The sequence below is a fragment of the Bufo gargarizans genome, chromosome 3, assembly GCF_014858855.1.
Source record: "Bufo gargarizans isolate SCDJY-AF-19 chromosome 3, ASM1485885v1, whole genome shotgun sequence".
Lineage (NCBI taxonomy): Eukaryota > Metazoa > Chordata > Amphibia > Anura > Bufonidae > Bufo > Bufo gargarizans.
The window spans coordinates 617,256,371-617,277,477 of record NC_058082.1 but is presented as its reverse complement, the minus strand read 5'-3'; the positions used below and the strand labels follow the sequence as shown (position 1 = coordinate 617,277,477).

Here is a 21,107-nt window from a genome sequence, read left to right as displayed (position 1 = left end):
CTACTTGATTTAATCTTGCGATAAACCCTATTAGTCCAGCAGCTTGTGGTTACGCCACATACTCTGCACTGCTTTAAAAAATAAAGTAATTTATTTGTTCACAATGTCTAATTAAGGAGTCCATTTAGAACATTAGTGTCACATAGTTGCCAGAGAAATTAATTACTTGCATCAACTTGAATGATAAATGACAAAGCTAGGACACTGTAGACAAGTTACAACTTAATGATGTGACATGGCTTAATATCCAAGAGGTTCTTTAATCTCTATTAGGCTAAAAACATTTAAGGGGGTTGTCTGGTTTAGAAAATCAATTTCCAAATACCCTATTAGGGAATTTTGAGTTAATAGTTGGGGTCTTCCATGAGGAGAAACTATTAGCCTGAGATCCAGAGTGGAAAATATCTTTCACCCTTGAGAACCCAAACATTTAAAGGGGTTCTCCGCTTTTGTAATATTGATTACCTATCCTCAGAATAGACATCAATATCAGATCAGTGGGGTCAAACTCCCAGCACCCCCGCTGATTAGTTGTTTGACGAGAACGCAGCTCTTCTATGAGAGCTGTGTTCTCTTCAATGTTTACCTGATCGCCGTCAACATTGCAGCTGCGAGCAAATGTGGTTACAATTTTGCCATCCCTTTCACTTCAATGGGATGGCTCCCTCCTATTTAAGGGAATGGTTACGTTGGAGTTGTAATTACACCTGCTTTCCACTGCATTGTTGACAGCGAGCAGGTAATCATTGAAGAGAACACAGCGCTCATACAACCACTATGTTCTCTTCAAGCAGCTGATCGACATGTGTGCTGGCAGACGGACCCCTGCCGATCTGATCCTGAGGATAGGTCATCAACATTACATAAGCGGGCAAACCGCTTAAAGGCTATGAAAACAATCGGGGCTATTTTATGATTGCATTTTACTTATTCTGGGCTAAAAATCATTTTTTCAATTGATCTTTATTAAAAAAAATGTCAGCAGCTTCTGCTCCACATGATTAAAGGCCTGAACCTGAACCCGAACACAACCCGATCTGCACTCATTCACCATGAATGAATGGAGCATTGGTGCCCTGCCTGTAAAAACAGGCTAAAGCAGCTCTAAAGAATGCTCATTTGTGCCAGTGACGTCACTGGGCTCACTGCAAGACACAAGCCTGCGCCTAGCTTACCCATGGAGAGCCAGATACGTCACTGGATGTCCAGAAAATTCTCTTGCCCTGTCATGTTGCTGTTCTGACGACTATGTATAGCCCTTATCTCTGAATTCCTGACAGCTCATAAACATAGCCTTATTCCTATCTGATTACAATATGGCTTAAATAAGTGTTTAGGAGAATTCAGAGATAAGGGCTATACAGTACATAGCAATCAGAACAGCAACATGATACTCTACAGCTAGGCTGAAATTTAATCCTATGGAACAGAAACCACTAACAATTTTTAATAAAAAAAACAACAGAAAAAAATATTTTAGGCCAAAACGAGTAATATGCAATGATATAAAATTGCCCCCAAAGGTGTTCTTACCCTTTAATGCCCTATACGAACAAGCATAGGGATTTGAATAGCAACTGTGCAACGTTTAATTTCCCCTGTTATAACACTGCAGGGAAATTGAACACTTGCTCCCTCTTTAATGCTTGCTAAAAAGTATGGATATTTTCCAACTATAAAACTGATGCTGAGCCCCAGACTGTATGCAGGTTCCTCAGAATGCTGTCAGAAACTTTGGGCAAAATATGGAGCTCTTGGCCAATTCCATGAAGCTCTATAACTCCTCCAAACGTTTTCCCTGAAAAAATACTGTCCTCCTTTAGGCTGACGCTAATGTCTATGCAGGCCTTGACAACAGGGACATCAGACAGGACTGACTTAAACCAACTGACCAGCAGCATAGGAAATACTACAACTGGCAACTGCAATTATGTTATCCCTACACTCCTAAGAACAGTATTCATTAATCCAAATACTTTTGACACATTTAATACACCTTAAATGGGTTTCCAGGACTGTAGAATTGCCGGCCTATCCTTACAATTGGCCATAAATATCTGAATTGTGGGGGTCTGACACTTGAGTTGGACTGTGAGCTGCAGTCCCAGACCCAACCACAACCAAAGGTAGGGCACTGTATCTTGTAAACAATGATTGAGGTACTCATGGGAGTAAGACTATTATCAGAACCACACAATCAGATGTTAATATCCTATCCTAAGGATCAGGGATGCACCTAGCCTTTCTGCTGCCTGAGGCGATAACTGAAATGGCGCCCCCTACCCTTTGCAATGCAAATTTCTTAACCTAACCCCTGCCATTCAGCCCATGGCTCTTCGGCTGCCCCCCTTTAGCCCCTACCTGGTGCTGCCTGAGGCCTGATCGCCTCACCTGGCCTCATTTGTGGTGCACCCCCGCTAAGGATAGGTCATCAATGAAAACCTTTTAATGAGCTGTTTCAGTACAAATCGAAACCTGTTAACATTTACAGTATACCCAAAGATCTGTATAAATTGTTGGCATAGAAAGCACACTTTAAAGGGATTGTGCCACTAATATAAATGTACCCTGCCCAACAGATATCACTGTTATATCGCTTTCCTCAAATACCACTATTTAACAAAACGGCCTTGTTCTAAAGTTTTAGCCTACCATTGCACCCTGTGGCAAATCAGTTTTGATTTCCAGTTGCTGTTGGTGACATCCTGCATTGGAGCTTTGTAATATAGTATGTATGAAGCATCATTGGTAAGAATAAAGGGGTGTGGTTAGTGTCAGTGATAAGCGGCATAGACAATATTCAAATCTGCGATATTTTGCAAATTTTTGGCTGAATATTCACCATAACTTCGCAAATTCGAGAATTTGTGATCTCCAGTCATTATTTTCTTGATTGCGAACATCAGCAATGCAATATAAAAATTAGCAATAAGAATATTCGCGATCAACACTAAGGGGTAGGCAACTTTCCTATTGGTTGCTAGGAATGTTGCTAAGTGATGATATTCGCAATAAATTTGCGATTAGAATATTCACGATCTTACTCATTCCCCGGATACATTGAACTTTTATTGATTGGCAAGAAGTGAATTTGTCATTTTTGTATCACTCTGTATATTTGTCAAGACTTGTCTTAAAGGGCTTCTGTCAGCCCACTAAACTTTTTTTTTTGTTTGTTTACTAATTATCCCTATACTGCGAGCTCTGCATACATAAGTTAAATAATGTAACAAGTGAGGTAGGGGGCGGCACCACTATCCCGGCCGCATACACACAGATCATATGCTCCTAACGGCTGGAGAGGACGACACACGATCGGTGGTGCTCAGCTGCACAGGTAGGGTTCGGTGTGAGCGTGATGAGAGATAAATGAAAACAGCGGCACTCACCCGTGTGTTGCAAAAGACTTCGGCAGCTTTATTCATTCAAAGGTTACATCAGGCAGGGGGCGGAAATACACAGGCACACCACTCGCGTGCCATACCACACTTTTTAAAAGCCGGCGCAGCCCGTCATCACAGAAACTGATGAATCAGGCAACACCTGCATAAACAAGGTGATATACATACAGCACATAAAAAGACAAAGATCCATGCAATAATTAAAGTATGTATGCAAATCAAGCGGCAAATGTTTGTGTGACATCACACTACAAGGCACTACAAAAATGGGCTAAGGTCATTTCTATCGTTGAGTCCGAGTTCTCCTAGGGCCTGGGTGCGTATTATCCACCTAGCCTCTCTCTGCAGGAGGAGACGGTGTCTGTCTCCCCCCTGCAGAGGGGTGGACACGATCTCCAGGCCAGAGAATGAGATGCAATCAGTGTCGCCATTATGTACAGCTCTCATATGTTCTATGAACCTCGGACAACCTTTCCCTGTCTTAATAGAATTAAAATGTTCCCGCACACGTTCAAAAAGGCATCTAATAGTTTTTCCAATGTAGAAACGTCCACATGTGCACAATAATAAATATACTAAAAAAGTGCTCCGGCAGTTAATAAAGGTATTGACTGTATGTTTAATACCAGCAAACTCAATACTCTTTTTCTGGGAATTATTAGTGCACAGTGAACAATTTCCACATCTATAGTTGCCCTTTGGAAGGTTGCGTTTGAGCCAATTTTTGCTACTATCCGTTTGGAGTCTGCTCCTGACAAGTTTGTCCTTAATAGTGTGACTCCTTCTAAAGGAAATGAGGGGTCTCTGTCCTGTCAATTCTTTTAGGGTTGCGTCCCTCCTCAAAACATCCCAGTTCTTAAAAATGACTGATCGAATACGGTCAGCCATGGGGCTGTATTTGAAGGAGAACGCAAATCTGGTGCCCCCAATACGGTCACTACCACTATCCAATTTCTGGTTATTTTTGTTTTTACTAAGGAGACTAACTTGTGAGAAATTTCTCTCCACTTTCTCCATAGTCCCTGCTAAGTATTTCTTCAGGGTAACCCCTCATTACTAAGCGCTGTTTTAACTCATCTGCTTGTCTATGGTAACCACTGTCTCTGCTGTTAATGCGTCTTAATCTGATAAATTGTCCGTATGGTACGGCTTTTTTGACGCTCCGTGGATGGAAGCTGTCGTGGTGGAGCAAGGAGTTGGTCGCCGTGGGTTTACGAAAACCCTCCGTGACCAACTCATCGCCTTCCACCACGACAGCCACGTCCAGGAATTCTAACCTACTCCCCCCAAAATTAAGGGTGAAAGTCATACCCATGTCGTTACTGTTTAAATAGTCAACGAACTCACTGCACTCTTTTTCTGTACCTTCCCAGACCATAAACACATCATCTACGAAACGTAGGTATGTTTTCATTTTTAGAAGAAAAGGGTTGTTCATAGAGTACACATATCTGTCCTCTAGTCTGGCAAGGTACATATTTGCAAAAGTGCAGGATACGGGGGTCCCCATAGCCGTACCCAGCTTTTGCCTGAACCAATCACTACCAAATTGGAATACATTGTTAGTCAAGATGAACTTCAATGACTCTCCGACAAATTCACAATACACAGGACTTTTACCTAGGTTCAACACGATGTCAAGGACCGCCTCCACACCGGCATCATGAGGGATGCGGGTGTAGAGGCTTTCCACATCGAGTGATACCAATTGGTATCCTTTCTGCCAATGGATTTCTTTCAGGGCCAGTAAAAAATCATTAGTGTCCCTGAGATAAGCAGGTGCACTATTGAGTATTGGTCTCAAGAGCCAGTCCACATACTTGGATAAAGGCTCAGTCACTGAGCCAATCCCCGCGACGATGGGACGCCCCGGGGGGTGGCTCAGTGACTTGTGGACCTTTGGGAGAAAGTACCAAGATGGCTTGACTGGGGATGGTGGGACGAGCTTGTCCAACATGTTTCTGGGTAGAAAACCCACCTCCACGTATCTCCTAACGAGTGATAACAGCAACCGCTGGGTATCGGGTAGGGGGTCCCCCCGTATCCTCTCATAAGTACTGGTGTCACCCAGTTGTCTCATGGCCTCACTGACATAAAATTCTTTAGACATGAGGACGACATTTCCCCCTTTGTCCGCCGGTTTCACTATTATATCTTCCTGGGAACGTAGCCACTGTAAGGCTTTCTGCTACTCTGTAGTGATGTTAAGTTGGGCAGTGGGATACATCACTGCTTTAATATCCCTCATGACTTGATACTGGAAGATATCAATGCTACTCCCGGCGGACATAGGGGGGCAGAAGGTGGATTTAACTCCACCAACAAATGGATCCATAGGAACATCAGTTGAGGATCTCTCAGTGATATCCGTTCCAGTAAGGAACTCCAGACAGGCCCGTTCATCTTCATTAAATTTATTGCATACTTGAAAAGCCATGGGATCTGGCTGAAGTGGTATCTCTCCTTGAGTAGTGGATAGTTTCTGTGGAGTATCCCTAAACAGCTTGTGCAGGTACAATTTTCGGGTAGCTTTAAATAGATCCACTTCAAAGGTTGTTGAATCAAATTCTTCGGTTAAACTATAACCCAGTCCCTTATTAAGGACTTCCAGACATCCTGGAGGTAATACGTGGTCAGTCAGGTTAATCACTAGATTCTCATCAGAGGGTAAGAGGGCGTCTATTTCCTCCAAGAGACTTGTTTCCTTTCTCTTCCTGATTTCCTGACTCCTGTCACCTTTGTTGGTCTTCCTCCCTCCTCTTCTAATCCTTTTCCTAAAGGGTCACATGGCTCCCTTGTCAATTCTGTTGACGTGTGACCCGGGTCATCTGAGACGCTGGAATCGGAATCCGTTGTCCAATAATCATTGTTCTGGCGGCGATAAGTTTTTTTCTTTTGTTGTTTTCTATTGGATCTTTTCCCAATATTCCAGTTGAAAATTGTGCCGGACTCATAATCCTGCTTATCCCTCACAAATTTAACTGCCGGAGCACTTTTTTAGTATATTTATTATTGTGCACATGTGGACGTTTCTACATTGGAAAAACTATTAGATGCCTTTTTGAACGTGTGCGGGAACATTTTAATTCTATTAAGACAGGGAAAGGTTGTCCGAGGTTCATAGAACATATGAGAGCTGTACATAATGGCGACACTGATTGCATCTCATTCTCTGGCCTGGAGATCGTGTCCACCCCTCTGCAGGGGGGAGACAGACACCGTCTCCTCCTGCAGAGAGAGGCTAGGTGGATAATACGCACCCAGGCCCTAGGAGAACTCGGACTCAACGATAGAAATGACCTTAGCCCATTTTTGTAGTGCCTTGTAGTGTGATGTCACACAAACATTTGCCGCTTGATTTGCATACATACTTTAATTATTGCATGGATCTTTGTCTTTTTATGTGCTGTATGTATATCACCTTGTTTATGCAGGTGTTGCCTGATTCATCAGTTTCTGTGATGACGGGCTGCGCCGGCTTTTAAAAAGAGTGGTATGGAGGCACGCATTGACGCACAGCCAGAAGAAGCGCAGTTAGCGCGAAACGGCCGCCGCTGATCAATGCGTGCCTGTGTATTTCCGCCCCCTGCCTGATGTAACCTTTGAATGAATAAAGCTGCCGAAGTCTTTTGTAACACACGGGTGAGTGCCGCTGTTTTCATTTATCTCTCATCACGCTCATAAGTTAAATAATCATTTTGGTTCAGTAGAATTTGATAAAAAGCAATTTTTAAAATATGCAAATTACCTTGCTACCAGCAAGTAGGGCGGCTACTTGCTGGTAGCAGCCGCATCCTCCGATCCTAATGACGCCCCCTCCGCATTGTGATTGACAGGGCCAGGGAACGGAATCGTTCTCTGCTGGCCCTGCCTGTTTGCATTCAAAATCTGGCATCTGCGCCGCGGCCGTACCTATCTTCAATCTGCGCAGGCGCACTGAGAGGCGGCCACTCGCTCGGCCGCTCCATCCTCAATGCGCCTGCGCCGATGACGTCACATCTACACCCGGCGCAGGCGCATTGAGGATGGAGCGGCCGAGCGAGCGGCCGCCTCTCAGTGTGCCTGCGCAGATTGAAGATAGGTACGGCCACGACGCAGGCGCCAGATATTGAATGCAAACAGGCAGGGCCAGCAGAGAACGATTCCGTTCCCTGGCCCTGTCAATCACAATGCAGAGGGGGCGTCATTAGGATCGGAGGATGCGGCTGCTACCAGCAAGTAGCCGCCCTACTTGCTGGTAGCAAGGTAATTTGCATATTTTAAAAATAGCTTTTTATCAAATTCTACTGAACCAAAATGATTATTTAACTTATGTATGCAGAGCTCGCAGTATAGGGATTATTAGTAAACAAAAAAAAAATACTAATCGTGAATCGCGAATACGAATTTATAGCACTATTTTCTAAATATCCGCAAATTCTCAAAGTGGCGATATTCGCAATTAAAATTTGCGATTCAAATATTCGTGCTCAACACTAGTTAGTGTCACATGATCTGCTGATGTCAGGACACATCTCACTGCCCTAAGACATGATGGGAAAGCAGTCACATGACAAACCAGGAAGTAGGATTTAAGCAAGGGGGATAAGAGAAAACTGCAAATGAAGTAAATTTGAAAAGAAAAATATTCAAGTCAAAATGAGAGCTGAACAATTGATGAAAATAAACTTTAGAATAAAAAGTATTTTATGGCAGAACTCCTTTAAATCCTCTTAGCACTTAGAGTTCACATCAAGTCCTGTTGAAACTTACAAGCTATCCTGGCATTGAGTACACATGAGGTCCTCTTTCTACATAGAGAGTACTCACTTATTTCTCTTAATTTTGGAGTTGTGTTCATCATTAGCATCTTCTGGGACCAGTCCATCTTTCTTGCCAGCTGGTAGAGATAAGGAGAGAAAATTGCTTTAAAGCCATAGTAATCAGAATATTTAAACACCCCAAACACTTCCATAATGATGATTTTATGTTCAGTCTCGAAAGCCAAATGTTTGCATCTGGAAATAATGGACTAATTCCCAAGCTCGGAGCTGAGCACAAAATACCTAATGAACTAATATTTAGTTTTAAGGACTACAATGCTCTTGTTCATTCTGAGATGTTGGTGTAGATCCATGTGCTCAAATTTATTTCAACTTCTGTCAGAATGTTTCCTTTTCTATTGGATTGTTGGCCAGACTGAAGAGGCCATCTTAATATTGGTGACGGCTAGTTTTAAAATCTCATTATTACTGAGGGAAATGTCTTATTAGAGCACATGGACATCGTAGAGCCATTCTCCCACTTGGGATCCACTTTTATGAACCATAGGGGGTGCTGCTAAGCATCAAGGGATCATGCTATAGCATTCCCGCCCCATTCATGCACCTAATTTGGACAACTGTCATGTAACAATGCATACTACTACCCCCAATCATTCACCTTTGTTCTATTTTCAGAAGTGGCTCTCATAATGATACAATGCCTTAAATTGAAATGCATAATTAAGTACATGAAAAGGAAAATATTGCATTGACTCTGCCTTGGAAAGTGTTTGTCACCTTCCATTACTTTTAGTCAGCACATATCCATTTTTTTCACCTTTTTTCTTAAATTAATATTCACATAATGTATGTCCAATGTCTAATACAAATATGGAATCAATGCCATAATTTTTTATACACAGTAACACTGAACAGTGCCTCCATGAGCTGTACTTTTCCTTCACTGTAATCCCTATGAATACACACAGACATTACTCAAGTATGACATCTTAAAGAAGTTTTGTCAAGATTTAAACGTTTCCTGTGGATAGGGGGTAAGTATCTGATCAGTGGGAGTGCGCTGGGGCTCCCACCCATCATGTGATCAGGGGTCCTTTGTCCCCTCTGTATGAATAGAGTGGCACTCATGCATGTGCACTGCCTCTCCATTCTTTTCTACGGGACTGCCAAAGATCACCAAGTACTACAGAGAGAAATGGAGAGGGAAGGAGCATGCTTGACCATCGGCTGGGGTCCTAGTGGTTGAAACTAGGGGATCGACCGATATTGATTTTTTAGAGCCGATAACCGATAACTTATACCGATATTTTGTGCATTTTCATAAAAAAAATAAAAAAAATTACGCTGTTCACCACATAGGAGATTTTTTTAAAATATATTTTAATACTTTGAGCTTTTCGGACATGGCAATATGTGATATGTTTATTTATTTATTTATTGTTTATATATTTTATATGTCAAATTGGGAAAGGGGGTGATTTAAACTTAATATTTTGGTGGGTTTTTAATTTACTTTTTATTTAATAACTATTTTCCCATTTAGGGGCTAGAACCTGGGATCTTTTCATCCCTTGTCCTATTCACCCTGATAGAGCTCTATTAGGGTGTATAGGACTTTACACTGTCCCTGCTGCCCTGTGCATAGTACAGACAGCAGTAGGGAGATTGCCATGGCAGTCAGGGCTTCAGTAGCGTCCTGGCTGCCATGGTAACCGATCGAAGCCCCAGGATTACACTGCTGCAGCTCCAATAAGAAGCTGTCACTGCCACCAATAAAGAGGAGGGGATGTGACCCTGTGGCCACTGCCACCATTGACTTTAATACTAGGGGGGTTGGGGGGGGCGCACTGCGCCACCAATGTTTTAATACTGGGGGCGGGGGGAGGGGGCTCACTGCGCCACCAATGTTTTTAATATTGGGGAGGGCGCACTGCGCCACCAATGATAATTAACGTTTAATACAGGAGGCGGGTGGGTCCGCGCAGAATCACATAGCTGGCACCCTGCGATGTTAACTGCCGCTGATCGCAGGGTCCTGTCATGTAGGCTGGGCACTGCCTCCTGTATTTGTATTAGATGTTACTTATCATTGGTGACGCAGTGCGCCAGCCCCTCCTCCGCCCGTCTATCCTCATTGGCAGCGCGGTACAGGGGGACGGAGAGAGTGACTCCTTCTCCCCTGTGCTGCTGAGGGAATATGAGCGCGCTCATGTTCTGTGATAGCGCGCTGGGCACGTTATCGGCAAGGTTAGATGACGACACCGATAACTGTTAAAATCATGAATATCGGCCGATAATATCGGTAACTCCGATAATTGGTCGATCCCTAGTTGAAACCCCACTATTCAGAAACTTAGCCCATTATATGTGGAGAGAAGATGCTTAAATCTTGGCACAATCCCTTTTTGAGATGTATGGGGGTGTTTAAAGAGTCACTGTACGTTCACACAATTTTACATAAATCAATGATACAAGCGACCACTAAAAATGTTGTGATATGCTTTATCAGTAAGAAATGTCTATTTATTATGGTATCAGCTTTTTACCTACCCCGTTACTAATTGCTTTTCACTTTGAAAAATGATTTGAATTCCATTTTGAGATAGAGCAGCTCCACAGGAGGATTATATTAAACATGTCAATACAAGTTTTTTTGGGGGGGGGGGGAGTGAGCAGCAGCATGAGTGCGGCATTACTTAAGGAGAGATACTAAAGAGACTGCAGAGCTATATGGAAGTTTAATATTTCAGCACAAGTACTAAATTCACGACCAATACAGGTCAGCACCTCTCTGTAATGTTCTTCATGATCCTGGAGCTGTTTCTGCATGATTCTTCTCTCCTTTCTGTCTGCAGTAGATTATGCTAGTTTCCACCCACCATTATTTTGACATCTGCAAGCTAGACATTAAGCATGTACAGATGAAAACTGCTAGAAAATTGCAGATATACGATATAATGGCCAAAATTATTGTTATTCCTCATGTACACACTGTAATATTGATTAATACAGAGTTTGTTTAAAGATTAGGTACACTTTGAGGGGAAGAAGTACAGCTCATCATGTCTCCAGCTTGAGGTATCGCCATTAGGGATGAGGTACCACTTGAACTGAACCCGAGTTCAGGAAATGTTTTTTTTTACAGTAGAAATTAATTTATGAAGGTATTATGCAAAGTCTTATGAGACTTTGCAAAGTAATAATTTTGTCTCATCAGAGCCAATACATTCTAATACTGTATGTAGTGCTCTCTCCGTACAGTATTAAAACAAAGTTTAATGTAAATCGACTTCGGATGTGTCATCCAAAGTCGATTTGCTCATCCCTAATTGCCATATATTTTAATAAATTTCAAGAAAAAAAAGTAAGAGGTTCTCTTTAAAGTGTATCTCTCATCAGACAGATATAGGGGGTCATTTATTAAACACAAATACGCCTAAACCTGAAACTTCTCGCCGCTCAAACCAGGTTGAAAAAAGTGGGTGTGGAGTGGGTGCAGAAGGGGACTGGTTTAGGCGTAGAAAATGGTCTAAATGTAAGACATCTTACATCTAAAAGCGGCAGTGGATCCGCCAAAGTTATGAAGAAGCTTGCGCCTCTTCATAACTCCGGTGGATCCACTGCCAGCGCAGGACCTTATTAAGACCGGCGTCTAAAATGGTGGTCTTAATAAATGTGCCCCATAATGTCTTCAAATTTGTTATAAAGGGTTAACCAAGAAAGTGGAAAGATTACTCCAGAATCCCCTGCCCCAAGTGGAATTTAGGGTGTTGTACATTACTTCCATCTATTAGGGTGGGTTCACATCACATGTTACCATCCATTTAAAGTATAAGTTGGAAAAAAATATACAAAAGTGTGGCACAACACACTTTTATATCCTGCAGAGTCCGGCAATAAAACATATACTTTTTAAAAAAAAATTTTTTACAATGGAACTCTATGGTGAACGGATGCCACGGTATGGTATCAGTCTGAGACATCTATGTACCTATATGTTTAACAGATGGCAAAAATGGGAATCCAGACTGACAAACAACCAATGTATCAGTCGTCTTAATGAAATAAAAATGTGAGATTTTGTTACAAATTATAAAGTATATTGAATGAAATAAAATAAATAATCACAGCGCTTAGTTACTTGTGGGAGATTCCAGTTTGCGTTTATGCGGGGGGTCCTCAATGATTCTGTTTATATCCACTCGATTCTTTAAGTCTATTGGCTTGTCCCAAACTGATAGTTGTATTGTAGGGTTGAAGAAGAATACTTTGTCATCTCCAGTCCATACCACACACCTAATAATAATAAAATAAAAAAATGATAGAAAATTTGCATATAATATATCATCATAACATAAAAGACAGCCAAAGTAAAACATAATAGAATCATTATACAGTGTAGAAAATGTAAACAGATGCAATGCTGTCCAGTCACTGGGCAGCAGTCACTAGAGTGACAGCAGACAAAAGGCAGATTTTAAGAAATGTTCTGGTTTTATGTATATAGAAACACATAGAACCCATATAAGCCTGCGTGACCTAAGTTTTGTCTAGTAGTGCTGTGGGAAAACTAGATTTTCAGGTAACAATAGAGATGCTAAAATGTGATGGCATTATGGCTGTTTCAAACTAGCTTTGTTGAAAATGCTGTGTTCTTAATGTCCATTTTACTGCAAGGAAAAAAAAGTCTTATCAGCGAGATATGTGAACCTTGACACAAAAACGGCCAGGATTCAATATTCTTATCTAATACAAAATATTGTCTGACTTAAAAGTAATTTCATACGAATTTAAAGAATAAATAGCTGGCAATTTAAAGACACCTTTCAATGCTATTCCAATTTTAGTTTGTCAAATGACCGATTGATATAGGCTGATGGAGAATATTGGTTAACATTTATATATCTAGAATTGTGTGGTGACCTGCTGCCCACTAAATAGAAAAGCTGACTGCTCTAAATGAAATATAAAGTACAATAAAATGTTCAGTGCACAAAGTAAAAGAAGCAAAGAAAAAATATTGCGGATAATCCTGAGTATCATGTTATCTTGTAAACCAAATGACTCGATGAAGGCCATTAACAAGTCAACCAATGATCTGAGTCTAGTTGGTCTAAATTGTTCTAAACTAAATTTTAGTATAGTAATCCAGGAAGAGTCTTAGCAAACAGAATGAACACATAGGCCTGCCTGTGGAGATATTCTCTATAAAACAGAAGGCTTTGCAGCATGCCATCGATTTGCTTAGTGCTCTCTCACAGAGAATCAGTAGAACTATGAAGGCACTGCATGGACCATCAAAAATTTAGCCATGTGCATGGAAGGAGTCTTCCACACAGTAGATATAAAATTAGTTTGTGTTTCTGCCAGAAACAGGCACAAGTTTTTAACAGATAGCACATGGATGAAGTCAGCATGTTGTCTACTTTTCCCACTGACCCACTTTTTGAGTCTTGTGGTAAAAACAAAGTTAGAACATACTGCAAATTTCTCTGCATGGACCAGTGGTCTGGGCAAAAAATCCCCCATGTGAATCTAATCATTCAATTGAATGGGTCAGTGTTCAGCAGGGTCAGACTGACTCACCAGAGAACCAAGGGGGATTACCCAGGGGGCCCAGGTTCCAATATCATAGTGGCTTTCCAGAGGTCTAGGAAAAAAATATATTTGGCGGCCTTTGGAGCTAATCACTTGCCACTAAGGTCTATTTATTTAATCCAAAACCTTGATTAGATTTCATTAATGATACAGGGGTTGGACTCCAAGAATAGTTTCCTTTAGTGGGCCCAAGGAACCGCAGTCCGACACTGCCATTATATTGTAGCTCAGATAGCTGTATGTATAGCCTTTATGTCTGAACTCCTGACAGCTCATAAACACTTGGTTAAGCTAATATGTAAGTCATCAGTATCTGATCGGTGGGGGTCCGAAACCTGGGGCCCCTACTGATCAGTTGTTTTGACAAAGCAGTGGGGTTCCTGTGAGTGCCGTCGCCTTCTCGCAGCTTACCATGCACTGCGCCGTACATTGTATAGCGACTGTGCTTGGTACTGCACTCAGCCCCATTCACTTGAATGGGGCTGGCCTGCTCCTAGGCCATATGATCGTGTCATCAAACGGCCTAGGAAAGGCTGAGAGAATAATAACTGATCAACAGTCCTGAGTGTTGGACTTCTGCCAATCAGAAACTGATCCTGACGATAGGTCATGGGTAGGAAAATCCTGGAAAATCCCATCACCACATGTAGCGCCGTGTAAGATTGCGGTTCCTTGGGCTCACTAGAGGTAACAATTCTTGAGGCCCAACCCCTAAATTATCAATTAAGTCTAATCATTGTTTTGATTGAAATAAATAGACCCTAGTGGCAAGCAATTGGTTCCAAAGGCAGCCAAATCATTTTTTGACCATTGGGGTCCACTATGTTAATTCTTAATAACAAAATCCCCCCCAAAGGTGTTCAAAGCCTTTAAAAACACGGATCAACGTAAAGTTTATTATCAATTTCACAGATATTGCATATGTATAAAATATACTAAATTTACTAAACATAGACGCACAATAGGCACACAAAAAAAAAAAATAGGCACAAAAATAATAGAGCACCATGTCATTGTACTGAATCTATCAGCTAAACAAGCCACAAATCATGTCTATGTTTAGATGTATGAGATAAAGTTAGATTACATTCAGGGTCCCTTGTAAATCTGAGAACCACTAATTCGTTCCACCTGCATCAGTGATGCTCTTACCGCCTGCAATCTGAGCACCTGATGGAGTGAATATATGGTTGTGTGCCAGAAAACAGCTGAGCATGTGAGTTGTGATATTAAACAGAGCAGAAAGCAATTAAAATGCATTGTAAATTATGCAGATTCCAGTTAGCACCAGTAATACCACTCAGTGAGAGTACAACACCAGTGTTCCTTTAGTACAACATATTTACAACTTTTTCAGACTCGATGTGATGGGGATACTTGCAAGGAGATTATTCCTTGGCCTGAATTTCTGCCAAAAAGCGGATTTGACTTACTTAGGAGCTGTCTGCTGATGCATTATACTCAAGCAGAAGCGTCCTTACAGGTTAACAATAAAATGACAAGGTACAGTGAGCTGGCATGGCACTTATTGGATCACATCTGATTGACATTTTACAGTATCTGAGCTCAGTTGAAGACTGCCTGGTTAATTTTACAGGTGAAACTCGAAAAATTAGAATATAGTGCAAAAATTAATTTATTTCAGTAATGCAAATTACAGGGAATTGCATTAATGCAGCTTAAAATTAGAATTTTGTGAAAAGATTCAATATTCTAGGCTCAAAGTGTCACACTCTAGTTAGCTAATGAATCCATACCCCCTGAGCAAAGGGTACCTCAAAATTAAAACTTCGGGGTTTCATAAGTAGAGTTGAGCGAACACCTGGATGTTCGGGTTCGAGAAGTTCGGCCGAACATCCCGGAAATGTTCGGGTTCGGGATCCGAACCCGATCCGAACTTCGTCCCGAACCCGAACCCCATTGAAGTCAATGGGGACCCGAACTTTTCGGCACTAAAACGGCTGTAAAACAGCCCAGGAAAGGGCTAGAGGGCTGCAAAAGGCAGCAACATGTAGGTAAATCCCCTGCAAACAAATGTGGATAGGGAAATTAATTAAAATAAAAATTAAATAAATAAAAATTAACCAAAATCAATTGGAGAGAGGTTCCATAGCAGAGAATCTGGCTTCCCGTCACCCACCACTGGAACAGTCCATTCTCAGATATTTAGGCCCCGGCACCCAGGCAGAGGAGAGAGGTCCCGTAACAGACAATCTGGCTTCATGTCAGCAGAGAATTAGTCTGCATGTCATAGCAGAGAATCAGGCTTCATGTCAGCCACCACTGCAACAGTCCATTGGCATATATTTAGGCCTAGCACACAGGCAGAGGAGAGGTTCATTCAACTTTGGGTAGCCTCGCAATATAATGGTAAAATGAAAATAAAAATAGGATTGAATGAGGAAGTGCCCTGGAGTCCAATAATATATGGTTATGGGGAGGTAGTTAATGTCTAATCTGGACAAGGGACGGACAGGTCCTGTGGGATCCATGCCTGGTTCATTTTTATGAACGTCAGCTTGTCCACATTGGCTGTAGACAGGCGGCTGCGTTTGTCTGTAATGACGCCCCCTGCCGTGCTGAATACACGTTCAGACAAAACGCTGGCTGCCGGGCAGGCCAGCACCTCCAAGGCATAAAAGGCTAGCTCTGGCCACGTGGACAATTTAGAGACCCAGAAGTTGAATGGGGCCGAACCATCAGTCAGTACGTGGAGGGGTGTGCACACGTACTGTTCCACCATGTTAGTGAAATGTTGCCTCCTGCTAACACGTTGCGTATCAGGTGGTGGTGCAGTTAGCTGTGGCATGTTGACAAAAGTTTTCCACATCTCTGCCATGCTAACCCTGCCCTCAGAGGAGCTGGCCGTGACACAGCTGCCTTGGCGACCTCTTGCTCCTCCTCTGCCTTGGCCTTGGGCTTCCACTTGTTCCCCTGTGACATTTGGGAATGCTCTCAGTAGCGCGTCTACCAACGTGCGCTTGTACTCGCGCATCTTCCTATCACGCTCCAGTGCAGGAAGTAAGGTGGGCACATTGTCTTTGTAGCGTGGATCCAGCAGGGTGGCAACCCAGTAGTCCGCACAGGTTAAAATGTGGGCAACTCTGCTGTCGTTGCGCAGGCACTGCAGCATGTAGTCGCTCATGTGTGCCAGGCTGCCCAGGGGTAAGGACAAGCTGTCCTCTGTGGGAGGCGTATCGTCATCGTCCTGCCTTTCCCCCCAGCCACGCACCAGTGATGGACCCGAGCTGCGTTGGGTGCCACCCCGCTGTGACCATGCTTCATCCTCATCCTCCTCCACCTCCTCCTCATCCTCGTCCTCCTCGTCCTCCAGTAGTGGGCCCTGGCTGGCCACATTTGTACCTGGCCTCTGCTGTTGCCAAAAACCTCCCTCTGAGTCACTTCGAAGAGACTGGCCTGAAAGTGCTAAAAATGACCCCTCTTCCTCCTCCTCCTCCTCCTGGGCCACCTCCTCTTCCATCATCGCCCTAAGTGTTTTCTCAAGGAGACATAGAAGTGGTATTGTAACGCTGATAACGGTGTCATCGCCACTGGCCATGTTGGTGGAGTACTCGAAACAGCGCAACAGGGCACACAGGTCTCGCATGGAGGCCCAGTCATTGGTGGTGAAGTGGTGCTGTTCTGTAGTGCGACTGACCCGTGCGTGCTGCAGCTGAAACTCCACTATGGCCTGCTGCTGCTCGCACAGTCTGTCCAGCATGTGCAAGGTGGAGTTCCACCTGGTGGGCACGTCGCATATGAGGCGGTGAGCGGGAAGGCCGAAGTTACGCTGTAGCGCAGACAGGCGAGCAGCAGCAGGATGTGAACGCCGGAAGCGCGAACAGACGGCCCGCACTTTATGCAGCAGCTCTGACATGTCGGGGTAGTTGTGAATGAACTTCTGCACCACCAAATTCAGCACATGCGCCAAGCAAGGGATGTGCGTCAAATTGGCTAGTCCCAGAGCTGCAACGAGATTTCGCCCATTATCACACACCACCAGGCCGGGCTTGAGGCTCACCGGCAGCAACCACTCGTCGGTCTGTTGTTCAATACCCCGCCACAACTCCTGTGCGGTGTGGGGCCTGTCCCCCAAACATATGAGTTTCAGAATGGCCTGCTGACGTTTACCCCGGGCTGTGCTGAAGTTGGTGGTGAAGGTGTGTGGCTGACTGGATGAGCAGGTGGAAGAAGAGGAGGAGGAAGCCGAGAAGGAGGAGGTGGCAACAGGAGGCAAAGAATGTTGCCCTGCGATCCTTCGCGGCGGAAGGACGTGCGCCAAACAGCTCTCCGCCTGGGGCCCAGCTGCCACTACATTTACCCAGTGTGCAGTTAGGGAGATATAGCGTCCCTGGCCGTGCTTACTGGTCCACGTATCTGTGGTTAGGTGGACCTTGCTACAGATGGCGTTGCGCAGTGCACACTTGATTTTATCGGATACTTGGTTGTGCAGGGAAGGCACGGCTCTCTTGGAGAAGTAGTGCCGGCTGGGAACAACATACTGTGGGACAGCAAGCGACATGAGCTGTTTGAAGCTGTCTGTGTCCACCAGCCTAAATGACAGCATTTCATAGGCCAGTAGTTTAGAAATGCTGGCATTCAGGGCCAGGGATCGAGGGTGGCTAGGTGGGAATTTACGCTTTCTATCAAATGTTTGTGAGATGGAGAGCTGAACGCTGGCGTGTGACATGGTTGAGACGCTTGGTGACGGAGGTGGTGGTGGTGGTGTTGGTGGTACATCCCCTGTTTGCTGGGCGGCAGGTGCCAACGTTCCTCCAGAGGCGGAGGAAGAGGCCGAGGCGGCAGCAGCAGAATAGGCCGAGGCGGCAGCAGCAGAAGAGGTAGCAGGGGGAGCCTGAGTGACTTCCTTGGTTTTAAGGTGTTTACTCCACTGCAGTTCATGCTTTGCATGCAGGTGCCTGGTCATGCAGGTTGTGCTCAGGTTCAGAACGTTAATGCCTCGCTTCAGGCTCTGATGGCACAGCGTGCAAACCACTCGGGTCTTGTCGTCAGCACATTGTTTGAAGAAGTGCCATGCCAGGGAACTCCTTGAAGCTGCCTTTGGGGTGCTCGGTCCCAGATGGCGGCGGTCAGTAGCAGGCGGAGTCTCTTGGCGGCGGGTGTTCTGCTTTTGCCCACTGCTCCCTCTTTTGCTACGCTGTTGGCTCGGTCTCACCACTGCCTCTTCCTCCGAACTGTGAAAGTCAGTGGCACGACCTTCATTCCATGTGGGGTCTAGGACCTCATCGTCCCCTGCATCGTCTTCCACCCAGTCTTGATCCCTGACCTCCTGTTCAGTCTGCACACTGCAGAAAGACGCAGCAGTTGGCACCTGTGTTTCGTCATCATCAGAGACATGCTGAGGTGGTATTCCCATGTCCTCATCATCAGGAAACATAAGTGGTTGTGCGTCAGTGCATTCTATGTCTTTCACCGCTGGGGAAGGGCTAGGTGGATGCCCTTGGGAAACCCTGCCAGCGGAGTCTTCAAACAGCATAAGAGACTGCTGCATAACTTGAGGCTGAGACAGTTTCCCTGGTATGCATGGGGGTGATGTGACAGACTGATGGGGTTGGTTTTCAGGCGCCATCTGTGCGCTTTCTGCAGAAGACTGGGTGGGAGATAATGTGAACGTGCTGGATCCACTGTCGGCCACCCAATTGACTAATGCCTGTACCTGCTCAGGCCTTACCATCCTTAGAACGGCATTGGGCCCCACCATATATCGCTGTAAATTCTGGCGGCTACTGGGACCTGAGGTAGTTGGTACACTAGGACGTGTGGATGTGGCAGAACGGCCACGTCCTCTCCCAGCACCAGAGGGTCCACTAACACCACCACGACCATGTCCACGTCCGCGTCCCTTACTAGATGTTTTTCTCATTGTTATGGTTCACCACAACAACAAATATATTATTTGGCCCAATGTATTGTATTCAAATTCAGCGGGATATAAATTTGAGGCCTAGTATTTAGGCGCTGGGTGACCGGTATGGATTTAGTGACAGAATTAGACTTGGAAATGCACAGAAGCGGGTGTGTGAAGTTATTCTGAATGACCCAATGTGCACCTTGAATATTATATACCCTTTTAGGGATAGATTTCAAATAGCTCTGATATAGCAGAAACCACTAAATTATGAAATTGTTAAATTGGGAATTGTATTTAAACCCAGAACAAAAAATGTGCTTTGACGGACACTAAATAACTTTCCCAGCCACAACAGGACAGCGTTAACGAGAGATTTAGCAGGATATAAATTTGAGGCCTAGTATTTAGGCGCTGGGTGACAGGTATGGGTTTAGTGACAGAATTAGACTTAGAAATACACAGTAGCGGGTGTGTGTGAAGTTATTCTGAATGACCCAATGTGCACCTTGAATATTATATACCCTTTTAGGGATAGATTTCAAATAGCTCTGATATAGCAGGAACCACTAAATTATGAAATTGCTAAATTGGGAATTGTATTTCAACCCAGAACAAAAAATGTGCTTTGACGGACACTAAATAACTTTCCCAGCCACAACAGGACAGCGTTAACGAGAGATTTAGCAGGATATAAATTTGAGGCCTAGTATTTAGGCGCTGGGTGACAGGTATGGGTTTAGTGACAGAATTAGACTTGGAAATACACAGTAGCGGGTGTGTGTGAAGTTATTCTGAATGACCCAATGTGCACCTTGAATATTATATACCCTTTTAGGGATAGATTTCAAATAGCTCTGATATAGCAGAAACCACTAAATTATGAAATTGTTAAATTGGGAATTGTATTTAAACCCAGAACAAAAAATGTGCTTTGACGGACACTAAATAACTTTCCCAGCCACAACAGGACAGCGTTAACGAGAGATTTAGCAGGATATAAATTTGAGGCCTAGTATTTAGGCGCTGGGTGACAGGTATGGGTTTAGTGACAGAATTAGACTTAGAAATACACAGTAGCGGGTGTGTGTGAAGTTATTCTGAATGACCCAATGTGCACCTTGAATATTATATACCCTTTTAGGGATAGATTTCAAATAGCTCTGATATAGCAGAAACCACTAAATTATGAAATTGCTAAATTGGGAATTGTATTTCAACCCAGAACAAAAAATGTGCTTTGACGGACACTAAATAACTTTCCCAGCCACAACAGGACAGCGTTAACGAGAGATTTAGCAGGATATAAATTTGAGGCCTAGTATTTAGGCGCTGGGTGACAGGTATGGGTTTAGTGACAGAATTAGACTTGGAAATACACAGTAGCGGGTGTGTGTGAAGTTATTCTGAATGACCCAATGTGCACCTTGAATATTATATACCCTTTTAGGGATAGATTTCAAATAGCTCTGATAT

General features: G+C 43.7%; 1 protein-coding gene across 1 annotated transcript in view; it reads right to left on the bottom strand.

Moving 5' to 3' along the window:
* LOC122931883 (transcription elongation regulator 1-like protein) overlaps positions 1 to 21,107 on the bottom strand; it is a 148,875-nt gene that overhangs the window by 105,274 nt on the left and 22,494 nt on the right. Inside the window, exons 4-5 of the mRNA XM_044285939.1 lie at positions 12,306 to 12,460; positions 8,211 to 8,280 (exon numbers count right to left, since the gene is read on the bottom strand). Coding sequence (XP_044141874.1) covers positions 8,211 to 8,280; positions 12,306 to 12,460 — 225 coding nt within the window. The remainder of the gene's footprint in view (positions 1 to 8,210; positions 8,281 to 12,305; positions 12,461 to 21,107) is intronic.